This window comes from Larus michahellis, chromosome 6 (assembly GCF_964199755.1).
Source record: "Larus michahellis chromosome 6, bLarMic1.1, whole genome shotgun sequence".
NCBI lineage: Eukaryota > Metazoa > Chordata > Aves > Charadriiformes > Laridae > Larus > Larus michahellis.
This window is the reverse complement of record NC_133901.1, coordinates 2,059,992-2,084,563: the sequence shown is the minus strand read 5'-3', so window position 1 is coordinate 2,084,563 and position 24,572 is coordinate 2,059,992. Positions and strand designations below refer to the sequence as shown.

General features: G+C 39.2%; 1 protein-coding gene across 10 annotated transcripts in view; it reads right to left on the bottom strand.

Annotated features, from left to right (window-relative positions):
- Positions 1-4,628: 4,628 nt before the first annotated feature.
- PEX5L (peroxisomal biogenesis factor 5 like) overlaps positions 4,629-24,572 on the bottom strand; it is a 109,357-nt gene continuing 89,413 nt past the window's right edge. For all 10 annotated transcript variants that reach the window (XM_074590321.1, XM_074590327.1, XM_074590324.1 and 7 more), the window contains 8 exons: positions 19,024-19,119; positions 12,253-12,369; positions 11,170-11,313; positions 10,235-10,305; positions 8,940-9,137; positions 7,938-8,103; positions 7,418-7,575; positions 4,629-6,703 (listed from right to left, as the gene is read on the bottom strand). In XM_074590321.1, coding sequence (XP_074446422.1) covers positions 6,499-6,703; positions 7,418-7,575; positions 7,938-8,103; positions 8,940-9,137; positions 10,235-10,305; positions 11,170-11,313; positions 12,253-12,369; positions 19,024-19,119 — 1,155 coding nt within the window. In that variant the 3' untranslated portion in view covers positions 4,629-6,498. The remainder of the gene's footprint in view (positions 6,704-7,417; positions 7,576-7,937; positions 8,104-8,939; positions 9,138-10,234; positions 10,306-11,169; positions 11,314-12,252; positions 12,370-19,023; positions 19,120-24,572) is intronic.

Below are 24,572 nucleotides of genomic sequence, written 5' to 3'. Positions count from 1 at the left end.
AGTACAAAAATACTACATTAAATGTGGTGCTCTGCAAATAGTCATCTATGACCTTAATAAATTTAACACATCCAATATGCGCATCCTTCATTTTTGAGGAAATAGATTATTTTAAAGAGCAGTGCAAGGAAACACCAAATTAAAGCATCAGTAAAACTACAGGTCTGTGTTTAATATTATACACAGCTGATAATGCACTAAGTATACAGAGGCAAAGTTACCTGTAGTAAGAAACTAACCTTTTACTCCGTCCGTACTTACAGACTCGGGTTCTCAGTCTGGGTCAATCTGAACCTTTGGAAGGGATTGTAAACATTCAGGTAGGGCTGAACTCCCACCTCCGCACCCACCGCCTGCCTCGCTGCGAAGCCTCGCACCTACACTTAACGGGCAACACAAGGAGTTGAGTGAGCGATGGAGGTCTCAGATGGCCCAGGCGAAAGTATCTACCAACCCTTTAATCTCCTCTTTCTTATATGTTGGCTTAAAAATAAAGCCAAAAAAACTGATGCAAGATTGCAAAGGTTTTCGAACCGTTTACAGCATATAGAAGAAGCCGCACGGAATGCCTCTCAAAACTATATAGCTTTATTTTACTCTAGATATGTTATACTCTGATATATAAAATATATTTATAAATGCTTTGATTTTTCTGAATTTACAATAGATTACTGATATTAAAAAGGCTATTTAAATTAAAGGTTTAGCCAATGTCGATGGCATTTTGTAAATGCGGAAGGGGAAAAAAGATCAAAGCACATTAAGTCTTGACCATGCAAGCTCGCTCAATGGGCTCTCACATGTGCAAGCATTTGTAAAGTTACATCTCATTTGAGGAAAATTTGGATTCCTTCTGTCTCTTTCCCATACCTATTCCTTTGTGGCTGAGGCTCTGAAACCTCCCGTGGATTCTGTGACATGCTCCTTTTTCATTTTGCCTAGGTTTGTTCAGAGTGTCAGCGATCTCTTCATGCATGGCACTCCTTTTCTCTGATTTATTTCACCAGTCCCAAAATAGTAGAAATGTAATGAAGGAATCTGATTTCTAGGCTAGATGAGGTTTGAGTAGTAGATAATACTGTATTGTGTACCCACCATTTTTTCTCAACATGCAGTGCATTTTGTCTATCACTTTTATCTGTGAATACTCAGTATTTTATAAACATTTATTACATAAATTCACTGTACAGACTGCTAAGCTGACAACACTGGTGACCAGAAATCTCAGTTTTTCAACCGTGCAGGTTGTTTGTGAGAAGTAATTAATATGTCTCATTTTGCAGACGCACGTTTGGGCAAAAGGGATCTACAACCAATTTATGTTTCACTCCAGTCCTCACTGGCTCCAGCAGGCAATGGTTGAGGCCTCTGTGGCTGCAAGTGATGTTATCAGTTATGATTTCTGGGGTGGCGTTTGTGTTCTGGAGGCCCGTGCTCCGTGGTTGTTCCTAGGGTCACCTAGCTGATCTCTTGGTGGTGTCAGGTTCCTCCTTTTCATCTGACTGACAGGCCCGGGTTTTCTAAATTGGCTCATTAGCTCTTCATCCTTGATTTCTGAGCTTTCAGCTGAGTTAAGTGTCTGCAGCTGAAATGAGGGATGCAGCAGATGCTCAGATCCTGTGAAGTTTTGTATCTATGTATTTCAAAAAAGGCAGTGGGACGCTGAGCTGCCTTCAGAGCTAGTGGGTGAGTTCGGAAAGCCTGGCCTGTGGCAAGTAAGTGTAGACCAAGACAATAGTTGTTTCACTGGTTTGGGGGATCTTTTTCTCTGGTTTGGTGCTATCTGGTTTAGACTAGAGAAGAAAATGTGAAAATCCAAACATCCAGCTTCACTGTGAAAGCTGCGCACATTTAGCTTTTTAATTCTTAAGAGGATGCTAAAACATGTCTGCAAAGGCTGTTACTACAGGTGTCTGTCATTAATTAAACACTTGGAGCAAACATGAAATCCACAACACAATATGATTTCAGAGGATGGAATTTAACAGGGGCTCTGCGTTTGATCTAACCTGTGCCAAATAACATGAGCAACTCAGTTTTGAGTTTGGCAGATGCAAAGTACTTCAAAAATATCCCATAGAAGATACCAATCGATAGTTTAAAAATACCCTATGTGTGGGCCTTCTGCGTGCATTCTGTAAACATATACTTAAGTAGCCTTACTGCATGCTTTGTCTTAATACTTCAGTGTGGTTATTTGTTAATGTAGTTGCGTGCAGTGTTGTCATGTGAGGTTTTGTGTCATTTGAACTTCCCCCTCGATATTTTTACAAATGCTGTGATTTATCAGATCATAAGAAAATACCATTACATACAGACGTGTATATGCGTTTACCTAAAGATCAAACTGACATAAAGCAGTCTGTTGCAACAAGGTTTCTAGAGTCATTACAGTTTAAAGAGATCAGCTTTGGTGACAAAGCCTCACTCCATAAATAATCACTTTGATTTCAGCGCCTGTTCAGCGTGTGCAGTGGTATCAGAGGCCAGCCCTCATCCGGCATCTGAATCCACACACACCAGCCGATCGCACAAAGTGCTGAGCGCTCCCGTGAAGGATACAGGCTCGCAGTGCTCAGCAGCTTGATGGATCAGACTTACAGGTCAGACGTACTCATAAAGCTTTGCAGAGGAGGGACAGTTACAAACTGGGGTTAGGAAAGCATTTTTTAATTGCATGAAATATAAAATGGAAGAAAGACTCAAAAACTTGAAACTAATTGTCAGGCAGTTATAAATCACCTCTGGAGAAAGAGGGGAATAACAAGAAGGAGAAACGGGTGGGAGATGATGATAAATCATTGCAGTGCACTAATTTGGCATCACCCCATAGATGCTTTGCAGCTGTAATCCTGAAATGTCTCTGAGACTCTTCTCTGCTGAAATAGCTTGTCTCTATGTAAAACTGCTTCCTTACTTAGACCTGAGCAACCTTCTGTTTGTGTGTTTCCTTTCAGTTTTTGCGAGCGGTGACCTCACCCGTGCAGGCTGTGAGAGAGCGGCGCTGCCCTGTTCTCGTGTAGTGCCATCCCATGCCACGGCTGTTGTGTGCCCATCTTCCTTCCGTGCACACCTGGGCGAGTCAGGGATGGCAGGAGGGTTTGACTTGGTCGAGCTCATGGGGAGCACAGGGAACAGGACCCAGATTTCCTGTCTGTCACTCTCAGGCTCAATCTGCCACAGTTTGGCAGCCGCCTTATTTATTCTACCTTGTGCCTGGCTGGAAGTACCAGTAGATGAATTTTGTTTTCAGGGTGTTAATACGTGGCAGCCTTCTCACACTTTTCCTCGTGCTGTTTCAGGCAAATACACACGCTTGCCACTGAATATTTAAGAAACACCATGAGGAGGTCAGATCAAAGCTGCATCTAATCCCATCTTCTGCGCTGACAGTGCTTGGCAGTGGGGGCTAAAGGAGGACGATAAAGCCCAGGATATTGAAGAAATCCCCCAAAGTACCAAGAGCTGCTGAGCCTGACCTTTAGAGTGAGGTGAGCTAAGTCATCGGCCACTCTCCCACACAGACCAGGCCAGCACTGGTGTCTGGTAAGAGGAGATATGCCACCATCCTCTGTAAGGCTGTCTGCTTTAGTCTTTCCCTCACGCAGTGCCTCGGTCAGTGGTAACTGGACACAGGCTATCTAAACGAGGAGAAACAGTTGGGATAATCTCCAAGAGTGTGCACAACCTCTTTGGACAGGCTTTAGCCTGTGTCCGTACAGCAGAACTGCAGTGCTCAGGATGGACTGAGTCCTGAGTATCCCCTTGGGAGACAGCGTTCAGCCCTGGTGGTTTGTTTCTAGGTTTTCAGAGACGACTTTCCTTGTACCAGTCGCATGGGTGTGGACATGTATTGGCAGATGAATGCAGTTTTCAGCAGTGCATCCCAGGATAAATCAAAAGCTACCTACTTTTTCTATTCTTTTTTGGGGAGGCTAGGAGTTGCACTAGGTTTTCCTAACAGAATTGCTGTGTTACTCGTCCACACACTAGAGGAGAAGAGGTTTAGTCAACTGCCATCAGTGTCAAATTCTCCTTGTCGTTCTGTCTCTGAGAAGTCAAGCAGTTAAGGGTTTTGGTTTTTTTATTTGAAAGGTATAAAAATAAAGCTCTTGAACAGCTAATTCCTCTGGATAAGCACTGATTATCCTACACAACGGCACAGAGGATATTCTAGAAGAACTTGTGTGATGGCAGGGCATCAAGCACAATCTAAGCACATATGCCTTTGCTTTACAGCCTCTTCTCGGAGCTGCCTCCCTTCCCTCTTATCACTTCCCAGATTCAATTGCACTGCACCTTCTGCTCTGCCTTATCAATAAAGAGCTGTCATCACACATCGCTGTCAAAGCAAAAGAGCAAACTGTTGTCAGCAGATATGCATACAGCAGCCCACTTAGCTACAGTGACATTCCCAGCCAGTCCTTGATAACCAGTCCTTAGAGGAAGTTCCGGGAATCAGTTATGAAACGCTTAATAGATAAACAGGAATATATATATATATATGAACAATGAACTAATAAAGCACTACTAGAAAAATTCCTGTAGCTGTTTCATCTTCTCTATTCTGTGGGAGAGAGTGAGGGTAAGCCTTTTATTTTTTTAATGACAATTTATTATTTTTATTTAACAAACTATAGTTGGTGATTAGATGCAGTGATTACACTGTCTTATATGGAATTTTCCTTTAAGTGGTTGCTCAAAATAACAGACAGCTGCAAGAAACTTTATGTTTGTACTGGTGAAACTGTCCAATTCCCACAGAGCTGCTTTCTCTGTGATGTCTGCAGTTAAATTTTTATTTTTTTTTTTATCCAGCTGATTGAGCTGGATTTTTCTTTTAATGCTGTTTATAGGAAATGTGCTTCTTGTCCCACTTTAACACATTCTAATAGCTACCCTGCACACTGCATTCCTAACCACAGATCAACACAGTAGCCACCTAATCCCACTTTTTATCTTTCACTATTTAGGAAAAACATTAAAAATACCAACAACTGAAAATTACTTCCATAAAAATGTCTATTCCTGTCTTTGATTGACACGTTCACCTTGAGCTAAATGTGTTTGACTGTAGTCGAATCAATCCGTTCATCCTGTGGCAGGGTCCTGCCGCCGGTGCTGTTCTCCATTCATCCAAGCAGGGAAAATTAAGATGGTGTAGATGTATACATTTTTAAGCAGCTACAAATAATGATGTTATCTAAGGATTTAGTCTGATATCATGGAGGTCACTGAGACTTCTGCTACTGCTTACCATAACGGCAGGATCAAATTTAGTCTCAATCCTACAAGCATTATATAGACCATTGTTTGCAGGGAAAATTTTCCCTTGAGCGTGGTCTGTGGGCATTAACTCCTATGAAGACTTTCCTTTATTAGCAATAAAGGTCTGTGGCTTATTATGTTCTGAAATGACATAATTCACATACAACATGTATGTGCATGCACATGCATGTATTTCCAGTACCTGATGGATGCATAATAGAATAATCTTTCTACTAGATATTGCAGTTTATACTGTATTTGCATTTTTTAAACATAAGAATATTGAAAACCCTCTCATCGCATTTCAGGAAATGATATTTGGTCCTCGATGCCAACAAGGCTATCCTGTACATTCTGTTGTTAGTAACCAAAATAAAAGCATAGCAGCATAGCACTTTTTTACAAAAAGAAAGGTTAAAGTGCATAAGTAGATAGATAGGTGCAGATCCTGCTCTGAGCTCCTTTGAAGCAGATGCACTCTGTCCAAGATCAAGGACAGCTGGTTTAAACAGCAACAATTCTAGTGCAAATTACCGCTTTGCTGGCAACACTTGCCTTTCCCATATGGACGTGGCCTAATCCCAAAGACCTCCGTTCCTCTTAACATCGCGCATGGTTTATAACTCCATGAGCCTGCAGAACTGGGCCCAAATAATTCGAGGTACCTTTGGAAGCAAAAATTTTCTTGACTGACAACTAATAAATATATTCAAAGCAAAATGCATCCATTTCACATGCATCTATTTTCAGAGCTCTGTTAAAAATGGACCTTGAGAAGACTTTTCGACAAAGAAACCAAAGGATAGGGAATCCACGTTGTAGGGCAAAGTGATGTCAGCGTAGTGCGATGAGCTACTAAGCAGGTTCCTTGGATGCATTGCTTGCCATTCTCATGTGCAATAATGATTATCTAGGTTTGTTCTTAATATATTTTTCTTTGTATAGCTGTGTACATATAGAGATATAGCTTGCATGAGATGAAGATTCTTCAGAAATGGCTATTTCATCTAGTTCAGGGCTTTGTCAGCTTAGCCACAGCTCATTTCAATCCTTTGAGTTTGACTTTATTTACATTATCTTGTGCTTTTGAACTTCTCCTTTTTGAACAACGTCCGAGAGAATTCCCCTACTGATCTACAGCCATGATCTTTTGGAAAATGTGGTCATTTCGAGATGAGTAATAAAAGAGTTCTCTGTTTCCTAATTTAATCAATTTGTGGATACTTTTTATTACGGCTCTAGATTGAAAGCTCTTAAGAGAATGTCTAGATCACCCACATTGGCAGCTTGAAATAGTTCTGGCTGGTCCATCATAGACAGAGCAATTCGAAGTGCTGCCCAGATATTGCCTGATAGAGCAGGATGGGGAACCTGTTGTTGATTCCTGCTCTTTCTTTGCAAACTGAGAGCAGTGAGAAAATTGCTGACGGCCTCTCTGTAGGGAAGAAGAAAAAAGAAACAAGCAATATAACTTGCTTAACAACTAGAGTAAAACTATCTAAAGCTCTATGCTAGACTCAAGTATATCATTTTCCAATGCAGTTCATCGGTCTCTTTGTGTTATTCTTGCTTGATTTTCTTTAAACAACTGGATGTGGCTTGTGGTAATGCAGAACTCAGCCTATTTATACATCTGGGGTATTGTCTTCATTGCTGTGTAGCTCCCCTTCATCTTAACTGTTTAAAGCTGACAGCCTGGAATATCACCTGTGATTCCTGAAGGATGTACTGAAAGTGGTTTTGACGGCATTAACTACTTGAAGCAGTTTAAGTGAAGTTTCTCTTCTAAAGACAGGCTCTTATATTTTCTTTTAGAAAAGCTCTTAAGCACAGGACTAAGTTTATGTGTGAGAAAAATCCCACTGATTATAATAAAAGTACTTGCACTTAGAGCTAAAAAAATGCTTAAGCAGCTTGCTGAATAAGGGATTTATTTTCTTTTAATAGAAATTCAGTAGTTCTGTTATATCGAATTTGTGGCTATAAGAAAAGTATCATTGCTTTGTTAGTACTTTGTAAAAAATAATTACAAATTTTACAATAGCTGAGATTATGTAGCTCTATTCTGATGGTTTTTTTCTTAGATAGCTCCAGCTAGAAAGTGAATTTTCAATTGGTAGTTATGACGTCTGACTTTTTTGTAACTTACCTGTATGCCCCTAGGTTGATGCAGCTTATCCCTAAATTGTATCTGGACCTAATGAAGCCAGGTTGTATTTCTAAAGCACGCGTGTAGGCCTCCACAGCTTCCTCGCTTCGATCCCCATTTGCCAAGGTCGCTCCAAGACGGTTCCATAACGTATAGTCCTGGTGAGAAAATGAACTTTCTACTGTAGCTATCAAAAAGGGACATAATAGCGCATTTTTGCTTTCAAAGGAGGACTGCAGAAAATAACAGTATTGTATCTTCTCTTAATTGACACAGAATGTGAGGTTCTGACTCATGGTTATAGGTAACTTTATATAACTAGTACAATTAATCACACACAGCTAGAAATTGAACTTGTATAAATCTGCTTCTAAATGGGACTGTTTTGTAATTAACATTTCTATTTCAGGTATTAAAATTTTAATGGCTGAAGTGACATCTCATTAATATTAGCCTGATCAAAAGGGGAGAAAGAAAATGGCCAGCTAAATTCTTAAAAATGTAAAAGCATAAAATGTACCTCTGGTCGAACCGTTAAAGCAGCACTAAATGCATCTATTGCTCTGTTAAATTCTCCATTCAGGTGGAAAAGAACTCCAAGTCCCGTCTGCAAGTCAGGGTCTATCATATCACCATTCTGGTGAGCAGCCTCCAGGTACAAATCCTTTACTTCTTCAAGTAATGAGCTAGACAAGGGTGAAAAATAACTGAAAGTTCCATCTTACAGTTCTTTACAAATATTGCAATATTGATTGCAAATTAGAATCCTCGTAGTGGATTTATCAGAAGCGGTATACTCCTAAAAATTGAAAATAAGCTTCTTAACTTTATCATGGCAAAGATTTACTTCCAGGTGCTGTTGTAAACTCATGTTTGGAATAAAAAAGTTCACCTATATAATGAACTCAAAGTGAGATAACATGAAGGCTTATTAAAACTATTTAAATTAGATGAGTTTCTCAGACATAAAAGAGTTATTTACTGGCAAAAATAGTAGTCATTCTTAAGAAGAACAGATCAAGCGACCAGCGAAGATCCCTGAAGAAAGTTGCCAAAATGTAAGACTTCTGTACCCACTGTAGGCTTCATAAAACCTTTGCACTGACAACACCAGATGTCAGCAGGATGAAGCCAAAATAGAATAACACACTTAGCTATTGAGCAGGACTTGCATGTTTTATTTTTGCTTATGCTAAATGATCTTGTCAACCCAGAGCTTGTTTAGAAGGAATACAGAGGCAGCAGACAGGGTCAGAGGAAAGTGGTGGGAGCTGAGGGAAAGCATCTCTTTTTAGCTCTTTTATTTATTATTATTTTTTAAGTGCCAGGGCTGGAATAACATACAGCCTTCAGTCGCTAAACCAAATGTCCTGTGTGGCTTCCCACTCCTGCCAGTGGAGACATTGAGGCTTCCATCACAGGGAACAGGCTGGACTTCTACAGAGTAAAGGGGCACAGCACGCACCATCATTTCTAGTGATGTCGTTAAAATTCCCACCATCAGGATTTACACTGCATTTACCTTTCATCTGATGTCTTAGACATTCTCCTGGTAAGTGCTGGGGACCCTTTTTTGCTTTTTGCTATATACTTGTATTTTGGATTTTGCTTTATCCAGTTTCTTAGAGCTTGATAGGCTTCTTGTTGATGGCCAGTGTTAGTATAACTTACAGCCAGGGCCATCAGAGCTTTTAGGTTGTTTGGCTGTAGTTCCAAGCACCTAGGCAGAAAATAAAAACAGATTAAGGTATTTTTTTAGCCAAACACTATTCTTGAATTCTTCCAAAATAATCTGCCTTAAAAAAAATCACTGACAGAAGTAAGGTCTACCCAGTCATCCTTTAAAGAAGGGACTTTGTCTTATTTTTCTATGGGAAGTGCATTAAGCATATGCACACACACATGCGCGTGCACATTGCTGTGCACACACACCTATGTACATAAACGTATGCAAAAAAGTTTTGTTTCTGTCCTTCTGGTCATGAGTAAATGTAGGGAGATTCATTTTTATAGTATCTGTCTAGTAAACAAACAGCAGCTTTATGTAAATTCAAGTGAGCAATTTAATATGGTTTGCAGCTATACAAAAAAGTATTTTGAAGACAAAATTTCTTTTTGTGAACATCACTGTTGCTCGTTTCAAAACTGTGGGGATGAGAAAGCACTAAATCAGGCAACCCCTTGGATTTCTATCCAGGTAAGCTAATAAATTACATATAAATAAATTAGATTATCCTTAGGTGAAATGACTCGATGGTTAACATTGCTAATGCAACTGAATGTGGAGAGGGTACTTGCCTCACATGGAAACATGAAAGCCCACTACAGAAAGATAATAATAATGCTGATATTTTGGAACTGGTATTTTACATAGACACATACTGTGAGCTTCACATCTCTATCAACCTAAAAATGTTGTCAGTTTAGTATTCAGCAGCTGAAGGGAGCTCGTTCCAGTTAAGAAAACCTCTTCATTAGGTTTCACAGGCTCCAGAAAATATGCCAAGTGGCTAGAATATTAAAAAGTCACTTTATTTGCATTATGTCTAATTCATGTTTATCAGGCCATGTAGCTTTTCCTTTGTGCAACTATTTAAATTACTAGATTAAATATTGCACTTATTTAAGAAAACAGAAATATTAATTGCTAGTCATCCCTCTGAAGTCACTGGGAAGATTTCTATATCTATGTCAATGCTTTACTTACTTAGTTAACTAAATGCTTTATGTTACAAGATAATTACGATGTTAAATATACTTAGGCCACTGTTACCTAATAATCATCAGACCCCTTATTTAGCAATTATTTTCATCTACCTTTGGAGGGCGACAATGGCTGCCTGCTCGTTCTCATTCTCTGCCTGTGTTATGCCCAGGAACTGCCAGGCCTGCAAAAACAATCATAATTGTGTTATTTTGTTATATATACCCAACTGCAAGCAGAGTCACAACTAATTCTACTGTTAAGCAGCTGGCTGAATAAAAATAGCAGATCTTTCGAGCACTAACTGCGGATTTTTCTGTGGCGTGCATACCAACAGTACCAATCAATGCAGTTTTGAATGTCTTTGGGCCTGATAATATTTATAATCAATGAATGCAAAGGTATTCTGTCAGTGTATGCTGATTTCTTAAATTTGAGGTATTGTACATTTTAAATGTTGCAAGAATTTTATGGAAAACAATGAAGAACAATTATTAAGTTGTATAGGTTTAAGGGACTCCAGAGGATCTGAGGGTTCTCTCTGCTTTTCAAAATACTGCTGCTTAATGTGATGTAGCAATAGATTCAAAGAGACATAGATACTTACACCATAAATATTTTTCATGTTTCATAGAAACTGACTTTAAATATATACTCATTGAAAACATCAATATTGTGGAAATTGATATAACTTTTAAAAATTTGTCAGCATTCTTGTTAAATCAAGTGTTCATCTTTTCAATAGCATTGTTTAAAAGATCGTTTGAAAACATCAGGAAAAGAAGGAAAGGTTTGAAATATTGTCTCTTTTGAATACGCTTAAACGACAACTTGGAAATGCTATAATTTCAAAAATAGGGTCTCATCTTACGGAGAGCTCACCTTTATCTATTTCAAGGCATACGCTATTCCAAAACCACCGTTAGCATTCCGTCTGTTTCAATCAGTCATGATCAGCAAAAGTTTGGGCCCTGAAATCATTCCATCATTGCATGCTAAAGGGAGCCCCCTTTTCCTTTACCAGTAAAAGGCACGTGAGTAAATATACCTCCGCATCATTGGGTTCTTGTAGAATAGCAGCCTCCAGGTACAAGATTGTAACGGGCAGGTCACCTTCCTTCATTTTTTTCAATCCTTCCTCAAAAGCACCAGGCCAGTCTTTGAAGGGATTCTCAGTATGGAAATAATAACCCTGGAGAACAGAGACAATGGACTCATGACGAAGCACTGTAGCACGGAATGGCAACTCTATAAAATTAAATGACTCACTGTTTTCCAACTGGATGTAAACATCCCTTGTTCTACGAAAACGGGATGAGATTCCCCATGAAATTTTGACAACAAAAAGTGTAAAAAGCGAGCATCACCGGACACTTATGTTTCTGCTCTCTTTATGTTTACTTTAGCTCTGGAGTTACACTTACTGGTCCTCATGTTGGGCTCTCCTGCTCCCATCACAGATAATGGGCACAACTCACACTGACTGCAGTAACAGCAGAACTGGTCCTGGCACGAGCCCAGTACCTCCAGTCTGATGGTAAAGAGCACACATCAAGCAGCTGGCTGCCTCCAGTGCTTGTAACCTGATGTCTGTCCAGTTAATAGCCTGAAATCTTCAATTAACCTTCAAGGTACAGAACAGTGTTGCAAGCACCTGAGTTTATTTTAATATTTCTTAAAATTTTGCCTTTTTCTTTTCTTGCCACTGCAGTGTAAAGGTATGCTCATATCAGCTACATAATATAAATCAAATTAAAACATACAATGGAGGGAATGAAGAAGAGAGACAGAATCTCTAGCATGTCTATCCTCAACAGTGTTTGAATGTGCCAGCCCAGATTTTTCAATTTGCTGCTCTTCCTTAAGTGCCCATCTTCAAAAGTGCCCACAATCCAGCAGTTTGCTTTGTGACCCTTTCAGCAGAATTCTTGCAGTGTGCAAGTCTAAATGTAGTCTCGCTATGGCAAGGTCTTTTAAATCTACCCCACTCACAGACAATTAAAGAGGACGAGCTCTTTTGGGTAAAATTAGCTTCCACGTCCAAAGAGTTTGCTTGGGTTCCCTTGAATAGCCGAGGCTGATCTCAAAGTTTCACAGGAAGGATGTACTGAATTAAAAAACCGTGTGTTACCTTCTCAATAGTTGAGATGGTGACTTGCCCTGGTGCTTCCTGGTTCTCTGAAATCCAGTTTCTGCGAGCCATTTCTTCCCATTCTGCTTGCATTTTATCCCAAAACTCTGTATCTGACTAGGAGAGAGAGAGGGGAAAAAGGGAAGAAAAATGAACACCTAAGCCTTAAAGTAAAATGGTAAGCTTTTAATTTCTTTCTGTGAGTGGTCTGAGTCTGGCAATTTTGCTGAGCAGTATTAATTCTATTAATAATCATTACTGACTGAAATACTACAGCACAAAATTGGAATTCCATATAATTAAATTTCATGTCTTGTATTGTTGCGTTTCGTCAACAGAAAACTCTTTATCTCAGAGGCAGCGTATGTTCTATTTGCAGCAGGATTTGCAGCAGCTTACACTGCATCTTACTGATGCTAACAGCAAAATGTTACATCAGATTTGAAGGAAATGAATGCTGCTAGTCCCTGGCAAAAAAAAAGAAAGAAAAAAAGAAAAATCAACTAAGCATACATGCTAAAGAATAACAATAGCTAAAACAGTTTAAAAGACAACAAGAATCCCACTTTGGTATATTCAGCATAATTTTCAACTATGTAAAAGAGTAATGGCAAGGCTCAGACAGAGGGTGTCTGCACAAGAGAATTAATACAAATGGGGCTTTTTGACATAGTGGAGAAATCTTGATATTTATCATAAACCGTGATGGTGAGAGGAACCTATAAGGGATTATAACACTGTACAGTCAGATTAAAATTCAGTTCAAAGACACGAGTGAAAAATGCGTATACAAGAGAAAAAGAAATGATGAGATTTAAGATGTGTAATGACTAGAATGAGGGAACCACTGTGGCTACTAGAAAATGATGCCAAGAAATTGAAATAGGATTAAAAAAAAAAAGAGGGGAGAATCCAAGTTAAGGTGCTATTTTTTCAGCCTCCACGCATTAGTCACAGTCCCTGAAAAGCAGTTCCATGGCAGAATGTATGCTTGGCACTATGAGCCTTTGCAAAGTTCTCCAGTGCCTACCAGGACGTGGCCAGAACTTCAGTGAACTGCCACTACTGAGGGCACAGTTTCTCAGCTTATTCATGTCAAAGACAACAGCACAAATAAATCGACTGAAGTTTAGACAGAACTATTTGTGAGTGAGGTGCTAATCAAAATTAATTGAAGGTATTGTAAACCGGTCCCGATAGTTTTGTCTGAATCTTCATTATGAGACTGCCTGCTTTGCCACTGCTCCATCGCCACGCGTGATTTGCTTAGTCTGTGATTGCGTGACTTGCTCCAACCCTCCTTAGGTACTTGGCAAAAGGAAAGCACAGACGATGACAGCATCTGGGTGTCAGTGATGAGAATGTTTGAGAGTAGGTGTGGAGGGTTAGGAGGACTTGCTCTGGCTAACATCAGCTGCTGGAAATCATAAGGTGCTTTACAAATGGGAAGGTGCATCCCCTCTCTAGAAATCTAACGGGCGTTTCCTTTTGGCTCAGACTGGAGCGTGTGCCTCCTGATACCCAGCACGTTCTTCCAGGAGACTCAGAATTGTCTGAATTATGCAATTATGGGATTTATGAAGGTACCTGTGATATTCCCCTGTGGACTAGGAAACGAATGGGAATCATTCACTCCTGGAGAGGAGATTTCACTCTTTGTAACAGAAATGAACAGAACTTGACAACTCTGTTACACAACAAATTCCGAGATTTCAAAATTTGCTTTCATTCCAAATGTGAAGGAAATAGTCTTTTAAATAGATGTGAGATTGTGCTGAAATGTCTGTTTAGGGTTTTAAAAGGCTAAGGTAATGAATCACATCGCTCCCTCTTCTACTCTTATCAGCCATGAGCAGAGGCACTTGAATTTCTTTAACTTCCTGTTCAAGAGACGTCTCTATCAACTGCTTTGCATTCAGTGCAAACCTCTCCTCCATGGAGGAAAAAACTACCTGGCCATCGTTTTACTAGCAGTCATTTTGAGATTCAGGATGAGGAAAAGGACTGGAAATTTCCCTTTCCTGCAGATCAATATTAATAAAACTACTGAAAAGTAATGAGAAATTCCTTTTTAAACAGATGAACTTACAGAAGCAATTATATATAGATACATATATATATATGATGTTTATATTAGAATTTTTGCTTATCCCACAAAAATCCCTGATGAACCAACGGTTTGGAAACATATCAAATCACATTTCTGTAGATTGTAGGCAAACATATAAGTGGTTTTAGGTCTGAAGTTCAAATTCTGCTGCTTAATTACCAATTTATAATTGACACATAAGTTCACTTGTGCATACTCCACTTAAAAAGCTAATGAATTACCATGCGTTCAAGTAGCCACGCTTAGTGTCTATCTGTAGTGAGTCAAAGGTGGAGGAAAAATGTAATAGGGAGAAGACCTGTTTTGCTGGAGAGTCTCTCAACTCATCATATGCTACTTGGACACGGGCCAGGACCCAACTGTTATTTTGTATAAGCAAAGATTTGCTTGTTTGGGCCAAATGGGCTGAAGTCCCAGCGACAGCTTCCTAAGCACAGCCAGTATGTGGGCTTCCGAAACTGGTATGGCACAGCTGTGCTGAGCCACTGGGTCATGCACAATTATGGCACCCGAAAAAACGCTATAATATTGCCATGACATAACAATGTCAACAGCAGAGCAGTTTAATGTCCTTGAGGAAGACGATCATAAATATTAGAGTCTTTGTTAAAGGTCTAAGTCTATCTCAGCTGCCATTAGTAGCAATTTTTTCATTGACTTCAGTGGCAGGAGGGTTAAATTAATATTGAGTGTTTCTGAAAATCTGGCTTTGGATCAAGACTCCTAGATCTAATTTTAACTCTATTTGCTATGTGACTGGTGCCAATTACTTCCTTTCAATGCTTTTGCTACCTTAATGCCAGCAAATTACTTTGGACATAGCAAAAGTTTTGAGACCGGTTGAACACATTTAACACGTTCTCAGATCATCCGCGGCAGTTAAATGGAATGACAACCAGGAAAAATGTTCGTACCATCTGACTGCTTCCAAGCAGAATATTCTGCATTTTGTCAAAGAGGCTATTTTTACTCTTAGTACTTAAAAATATGCTGAAGCAGTTAAACAAATGGGAGGCAAAATATTTCCAGGCTTTTTCCTTCCAATGTGAAAGGGGGTGGGGTGGGGGGTGCACTTTCTGAATATTGCTGCTTAATTTCTAAACATACCTATTTTCATAACTTTTAAGAGTAGAATTTTGCCTGTTCTGTACTGCCAAAAATTAATTCTCAATATTTCTTCTTGACCAATGCATAAGAAAGAAAGCTTCTATGGTTGTTCTTTCTTTGAATTTCTGCATCCACATACTATTCAATGTGCAAGACGCAGTAAGGCAGGCTTACCTGCTAACTACGTCAGACTTCCTTAGCCAATATCTTCTCAAAACAAAATTCGAAGTATGCCTTTTTAGTAAAGTTTAGAGCTACAAAATGTATATCAAGGCAAAGATTTCCATTGTGATTTGGGAGAGTACCAAATGAAATGCATCTGAACGACTCCTAGATCCCAATTTAGAATGTGGTTTAGGCACTTAGGCACATCCAAAGGGATGTCGAAATAGCGAGCCAGGAATACCATAGGTACAGAAAGGATTCTAACCAGTGTTCCTGGGAACCACAAAACTGATGATTCTGGACTACATTTTCCTAGGCTAGAAGGAATTAATCCCATCTTCTTCCAACTATTGTCACATAATTTAGCTGTAATATGTTCTGACACTTCATAGCAGTATATTATAGTCCAGATGGCTCATGTGAATGGTGGTGTAAATAAAATGATGCTGAGAAGGACAGCTCAAAATTTCCTTTGCCTAAGCTCACAAAACAGTGTGGCATCTGCAGTTTGATCTCTACATCAGAGAATGTGGAATAAGAAAATATCAAAATTGGTTTTTTTCCCATCTCTGAGACATTTCTCAGCTGGAAGTTTCTGCACTTCCTTGGTTTCATTTTTATTTATTCTAACTCTTTACCAATAGGATGGTGGATGGTAAAACAGTCATTTTAATAGAATATAGGTACAGGATGGTTCTGAATCCCCATGCTGGCATTTTTTAAAAATTCAAAATACCAATTTTTGGTGAAACACAGCTAATTGTTAGAAAGATTACATTAAAAAATATTTGGTATGGTACTTGGAAATCTTGACGCCTTTAGGCTATTTGTGTTTCCCTCACGTGCATAGCAGAGGGATGAGGCAAAAATCAAATCCAATTTTCAGAATGACAGAAAAAGTAGCGAAGTCTGCAAGCACCCAACCACGGCAAGTGGATCTGGACCCTCTCTGGTAAAAGAGCTAATTTACTTACCTCTTTATTCTTAAAAGATTCCCCAATGGCATAGACATCTTTAAACCTTCTTAAGAAAGAATTACCTCAAGGATCTTCATTAATCGCAAAGTCTGACATCTTAAAACCATTCCCAAAGCTCTAAAGTGAATACTGGGTGGAGGATCAAGTTTGGTGTCTTCATTTACTGAATTGTTAATTAATTCCTTTCGAACTAGGCCACAAAGAACCTGAGATTTGCTTCCTTTTCTTGATCAGTTTTCTGGCTAATCTTACCACTTTGAGCTTTCCCAGTTGAAGAATATTACAGAAACACCCAAAGCCTAAAAGATGAATTTTTGAACTGTGTCTATTCTCTGCTTAAGAAAGCACTAATCTTTCTGAGATGGGCTGCAATTTATTTCAATCACTCTAGCTTTCTTACCACTTCATTTTAGCTAGGATGAAAATTCTCCTCTTTTCATATGCAAATGGAAATAACCGCTCTATAAGGTCTTGAAGAATCCTTTCCTTTACATTTTAACTACCTGGTCCAAGTTTCTATTTTAAGCAGAAAGAATAAGACTGCTGGCTACACAGTTAGGGAAACATTTCATTAGATTCTTTTTAATAGCAGTTTTTGAGACTACACTAAAGCATTTTAACAACCTGTCTTTGTTGTCTCAGAATGACCTTTTAATGTGCAGGGTTTTTTTTTTTTTACAATATATTCTACTCCTTACTTTTCTCTCTAAAGTAATTCAATAACGTTTTGTTATCTGTTGTTGGCCTCAACTCGTTTTTCTTTCTGCTGAATGTCTGGGAAGTCCCCATCACATGTAGTTTCTGGCATTTGCAAGAGCACTGACATCATTTGCCTAACCGCTAACCGCAACACAGAGGTGTTCCTCATCAGATTCCCTCTATCGCCATCACAGATTACAGCGCAAGAAGTCCCACCCTCAGGATCAGGCTGCAGTGCAGTTAGGAAGATCTAGAGCATCTTCAGCAGTGACAATTTGAAAGCCAGTCTCTCCTTTCCTGCCAGGAGCAAATGTGTATGATGTGGGACATCAAAAAAATCTATTGTGTGTCACTAGCAGCTGTTTATAAAGAATCTATTTCACCAGGAAAAAACAACGCACTCAGAAAATACAAGAAAAATGCATTCCGTGTACAGTTCAGCTGACTTACTGATTGTGCCCATTTTAGTCTTGTGCGATAAGATCCTGAGAAACCACGGATGAATCCATGCAGTCTGACCTTAGCATATCATGAACAAATCCTACAAATCAAATTAATTCCTTAAATAAGAAATTCTGTCTCTAGCTAGAAGCCAGCATATGATTTAGGCCTAGTTTTGTTTGTAAACAACCAATATTAATCTAAAATAGTTCAACTGCCAACACTGGAATTATAATGGTATAAATCTTGAGTTAGAGGAGTATTAAAATACAGACACTAAAATTTAAATCTAAACCCAAATATCCTTAAAGTCTTCTAGATGTTTGGAGACTAATGAGACTGCAGTTCATGCTAAAAATAATCAGCTTTGAGCAATCAGTTCACAGCCTCATCCTTTCTACCTGAAAAACTCATTCCAGCAGCTGATACATAATTCAGTCTGAGCTTTCGGCCTGGGTGGATGCAGCTGCCTTGGCTCTGGGTGGGGATGGGATTTGGAAGGGTTACCGACTCAGTCCCTGAGAAGATATGATGCTCAAGATCGATGCTTATATCTAATTTTTTGTTGGATTCTGTTAAAAAACCTGTATGCCACCTTGTCTCTAGACAGGATCGGAATTTCAATTGGAACTAGTGGTAGAGGACAACACTCAAGAGGCATTTTTCATGTTGGAAAAGTAGTAGTTAGTGAAAAAAACAGAAGTGCAATAGGAGAACTATCCAAATACCTGCACTTTTTCAAACTAAATCAATTTTTCAGGAAACGAGAGTACTCCTGCATTTAACATCCAGCCACTAATTACAAAAATTCATTGGTGCATGGTTACTGCTGTACGTGCAGTTGCCCGTTAGAGCAGCTAATCGCTCTGTTTATCAGTGATGCTGAATTCCAGTTTCACTCTGGAGAATTGGTTTGTGTCTCAGCTTAAATAACTGACTGCACACATTCAGTTGCTGGGGAAAAATATGTTTCACACTTATACTTTAAGTTTAGAAGTACTTACACTTGTGGGGAATTTTTCTTGACCCACTTGCTATAGCCATAAAAATCGAGCTTGAAAAGTTGGTTCTGTCTAATCTTCATTTATAGCAAAGGGCTGTTGTTTTTTTTTTTTAAGGAGAAACTGCTATTTTAGATGAGTAACTCCAGGAAACGTATATTTTCTCTGCTTTAAGTAATCCAGTTCTAACTTTCTCCTATATTTGCCCTGCAAGATGAATCAGAATCCACAGAACATCACCTGAAAATGAAAACAGTAAATGAAGTAATACCTCAACAGCTGCCTTCGCTCTTTCAAATTCCTCCTCCAAGGAGTGATTTCTGGAGAGAAGAGGCCCTCCCCAACGCTGCTCCTTCGTTGATCGTGCCTAAAAAATAAAAGAATAAATCAGAAAGAGGTGACATACTCTCTGCCACATTTCTGAGTTGTTTCCTTAATTGCCTAGAGCTCCAAGTGGCCTTTTTCCTGGGCAAAACTAGTTCTGTCCCTGCTTCAATTCCCTTACACTGTAGCAGAGATCATTCCTCATGGGAAGCAGAGTAATTTATCTTTTCCAGACTTTTCTTTTCACTCAAGATGCATGAAAGATAAAGAGACATCCAAGAAAAGACAATGCAAGAGTTGGGCTACAAAGGGAAGAGCCGACTATTTTGTAGAAGACTTTTAACTCAATTGTTCCTTCTCCTGTATTATGACTGTGGCAACACATTCCACTCACTATGCTCCAGGAAGAAAGCATCTCATTTTCCCCGTACATTTTGTGTTTTTCTTTCAGGTTTGTTTTGGGATCACATTGGAGAACCAAGTTTGCTACGGATTTCACTGGAAGGACAAGTCTTTTTTACAATCAGTAGCTCTCTCTTCTGCGCCTTACTATCAGCCGATCCCATTGGAAGTACATAACAAGTTTCTCCCTCTTCTTTTATTGAAAACATTTTATTTTTTTTGCACAAAAGGCACGGTACAAACCCAAACACTATTCAATGGTGGCAGAGAAAAGCACAAAGTGGCCTAATCTTGCTAAAGAGAGCTCTGACTGCTAATCCCTTAAGGCCCTCGTGTTTGTCAGAGGTTAAACTCATTAGCCATTTGCCTGACCATGGTCCCAATTACATTAATTTACGTGATTATATTTCTGATGACTGTACTTGTAATATTGGATTTCAATGAGCCACAGAGCTAAAAGACTCATTTTGCTCGCTTCAGACTCGTCGGGCTGTATCTGCGAGTGTTGGAATGCGCACTGCTGGGATGAAACATCCAATCCGTTCCGGGGTTTGCATATAAGTAACGCACAGGGCATGGTCAGACACGTGTGGCTCCGTATGTACGCACAGGGGTTTTTGCCTAGAAAGATGACATTCGTTTGTCAATCTAGCCCTAAAATTTCTGTTTTGTTCCTGAGTCTTCAGTCTCTCAAGTAGAGATTGATGAGTGAAATGTACAGATTGATGAGTGAAATGTACATTGTGTTGATGATACACGTATGGTTAGAAAAGAATAATACAGCAGAATTTCTGTGAGAAGCATGTGGTGGTGGGGGGGCTCTCTGCTTTCCTCTGTGTTGGCTTTCAGGCTTTGCTGGAAGTGACGGGAAGCAGAAAGCAGGAGGGAAGGTCTGCTCTGAGGATTATCGTTTGTTTTCACACCAACAATCTCTGCTCCATGTTGTTTGGAAAATATATATTTTCTTTGGTGAGGCCAGGAAGAGATTTCAGGTAGTCCTTGAAAGCATACCCAAAGACAATCCTATACACTAAACAGCTATTTTATGGATTAATAGAATTTAGGGCAGAAGAGATAACTGGTTCAAATCGTCTGTTTGTCTGTATATCACGTGATGGTATTTGTCACTCAGCATCCACAGATGAGACTGACGTTCCACAGAGAATAAACTGAGGTTGTCTGGAATATATGTCGTTGAGGAAGGTGCTTGGATGTAATTTAAAGTTATCAAGAGACCTTAATCTTATCACTTTGCAAATTTGTTTAATTGCCTTCCTTGTTTCTCTTGCTAATTTTAATTTCTGTTTCCAACTATCACTTCTTATTCTTTTTCCAGTAGTTTAAAGCACTTTTTAGTACCTCTTTTTTTCTCTGTGGAAAGATACTGATGACTTTAATCAGGTTTTAATTGTCTTTTAAATGATATAAAGAGATTGAGATCTTAAATTCTCTCATTAAGAGGCATTTTATTCAGACTTCAACCTTCTGTTGTCTCTTTTACTCTCCCTCTTTATTTTTTTATAGCTTTATTTTTTTCATAGCCATACAGTCAACCAAAGCGAAGCCTATATTCCAGTACCTGTCTTGCCGTTTCTCTGTAGAGAAATCAGGTGATCCCCTATCTCCTGCTAATTATGTCTGCGTCTACACGCTCTTCTTGCCCCAGTACTGCACAGGGAGCTCTCATGCTGACGTTCTCGTACACTCTGAACCAGAGATTCTTTTCAAATTGCCTTCCAGCACACTGTTGTAAGTAGAGCCTGCAGTCTTGTTCTGAAATGTACGATTTTTCAAGTGACTCTATTGGAATATATATTTCGACAGATGTCTTGGTCACTAGCTCATTTTTATGACTCTCTTATTTACATTTTTTTCATGCCACTCTTGCATCATATGCAAATTTTCTCAGGAATGGCTTGCATATTTATGACGGATCAATAATATCAAAGATCATGGTTTCTCTTTGGAGTCACAGAAGAACCCCCATGTGATTACAATTCCTAGTAAACAACTACTGTACTTGAGAACTTAAGATACCCAGTTTTGATCTGTTTAGCAGCTGATTTATTCATATTGCATGGTGTTAATTTTAAAATAGAATATGGTACGTTAATTCAAACATCTTGCAGAATATCACAGGGCAACATTTATCAACCCGGCCCGTATTCTGATCAAAGAATTAAATTTGGTTTTCTTGACACAAAACTCTTTTGATAGACATTAATTATGTTCCTAGCCTTTTCAGTATTCACGAGTTGGCTCTTGCAAACTGTTTGATTACTTCTGCCTTTTAATCTTTTGTTTCCAGTGACTGCAATTTCCTTAGGTCAAGGACAATAGTGTAAATCAGGATGTTCAGGCAGAAGGGGAGAGTGAGGTTGTTGGGGTAGTAGAGAGGCGAGCGGGAAGAGGACAAGAAGCACAGAAGTCCCCTCCTCTGCCACATGTCAGAGCATATGCATTGTCCCTGCAAGATCCCCACAGAAAAATACCTTTTCCTCCATTTAACGCATACCTGCCCTCAACCAGAGGGAAAAAAAGAAGTCATTAGCAAAACCCACATGAGGTGCATTTACGTATAGACAACGCAGAGTCGTATTCTGCGTTGTGATACCCAGAAATGAAAGACCCCACAAATAACAAACATGCTGCCTTTTCGCTGGTGCAGGAAGAGAGGGGATGGGAATGGAGTGCCAGCACTGGAGAACTTCTCATCTCCAGCTGGTGATGGAGTGAGACTCTGCAGCTGCCTCCCTTAAGGGGACCGCAAGGTGGGGCAGGGGTCGGGGTGGAATGGGCACGTCGGAGGCGCGGACACTCCGCATACGCTGTGGTTTGATATGCTCACCACTCTACAGCGGAGGTGCTGTAGCTGATCACTGGCTGCTGTCTTCAGGGACAAAATCTTCCATTCCAATGCATTTGCACAAACTTCCCTGCGTTTGTAGTCTGCTTATGTGCTGTTGGACCTTCACTGTTGGTGAGAGGCTCAAATTATAGTCTTAACTTTTGAGCAGGTCTTCAAATAATGAGCTAAAGCCGTCCCTTGTAACTCTTCATTTCATTAGAGTACCTGGCACATCCAGGGGGAGCTCAGGCCATTAGTCTTACTGTAGCCATTTGGGAGAACTGGGGAATAAACTTTGCATTCTAAATACTGTTGCCCCAAACTGCGGATTTCTGAGGTTTACAGGCTTTGCACTCTATCTTTGTCTAAGAGTGCTGATGTATTAGGTACAGTTTTTTAGCATGTCAGGGTATTTTTGTATGCCTTCTGAGTGAGCAATAAAATATCTAAAATGCCCAGGGAGGCATTTAGAGAGTTAAAACACGAGCAGACTTTACGCATATACGATTGAACATATTATCTTCCTCTGCAGTTTGTAATTAAAAGAGAAAAAAAAACCCTCCAAAAAAATCACAAACACTGTAGGATATCTCAGTACTAACAAAAGCGTAACAAGGAACTTTCCAGAATGGCAGATAAAAGAAAGAACAAAAATACTTTGGGGCAATGCAGTTTTAAGAGTTAATAATAGGTGACGTCTGATGTGAGTAGAATACTGAGAAGCAAGGCGGCCACATCCAGTGACAGCCACCACGCTATTGCCCGTTCCAGCCTTCAAACACGTTTCTTCCTTATTCGTTCAAAGCATGCCTGTGTGATTTTGTATTGGCATACGTGCTGGTAAACACAGGATTTTGTTAAGAAGATTTCGTAATTTTAATGAAAATATGACCTAGTTATTTAGTATTTCACTTTGAGGAATGAAATCTAACATGTCAAAGATGAGTGATGAAGGTGATTGTCTGAGAAATCGCTGATGGAAAACTGCAGCAAGTTTGACAAGAGGAAATCTTTAGGACTCGGCAGAATCTGTTGCATATGCAAAGGTTACCCTTAAATGAGATAGACAAGATCTATAGAGGACAAAGTATGGAAAACACATGCTTTGATAAAAGCTCTAACGTGATTTCTTTTACAAGCAGATTAAGAACTCAGTCAAGACAGATGAGGCTGTTTGTTGGGAGCTGACAATTTGGCAGTCCAAGAGTACGCAGGATGAAGCAGGCAGTGAATGAAAATACTAAATGTATAAGTAAACTACGTAGAATATCACTTCAGGTCATTTCTCTGCACTACTAATTACCAATTTAACAACATTTAATGACTTGAATGGATCACAAGTTTGAAAAAAAGCAGCTTATGATAAAATAAAACGAAACAAAACATGAAATACACCAGAACAACAGATAAGAATTTTATACTCTGCTTATTTTTCAAGTTGGCTGATTCAACTTCACATTTTTTTTAATTTTGAAATACAGTCATTTTACAAAAGAGTATGGAGCCTCAACTGACTGAACTTATACTGAATTAAAAATGTGGATTTTTGGTCCTTCAGTTATTCTAGTGGAAGATAAACAGGAAATAGACCATATAAAGTGGAGATGTGAAATACTAAATTTGTAACTGCTTTGCAGAAAGCCACAACACTTAAATTCTGTGACTGTCTACTTGATTTACACACATCTCAGCTAAGCACAAACTTCCTGGCATTTAGATCTATTCGGTGGAGGAACAGCCTCCTAAAAAGGGGTTAGAGGTACTTAAAGATAAGCTGGACAAACACCCTGTCCATCTCAAGTGGATGATATTATGCAATAGATCTTTTCCATTACTTAGATGTAGAAATCTATTGCACAGAAAGGCAAGAGATCGTGTATTACAACTAGTGTTAGGCTTTCCAAAGGGAAAAAAAAGTCCCGTTTGTAACATAGAGATGGCAGGGAAGTAAAGGAGACTTTTCTCCTAAGCAAAACACAGGAATGGACCCTGATAACTGGGTTCTGTTTCTGTTTTCTGCAAAAACTGCTGCGTAATCTCAGGAAAGACATTTGGTGTTTTAGTGTCACATTTTTCCATTTTCAGATAAGGCTATTATTTTCCATTAATTTCCAGATTTTCCATCTGACAGAAAGGTTTTGAAGTTCAGGCCTTAAAAATAGCTGTGGAAGTGGAGAAAATTATTTCCAACTAAAAGTTAATCCAGCAAACAATTCTCTCTTCCCCCTGCCAGTGGAATTGGCCGA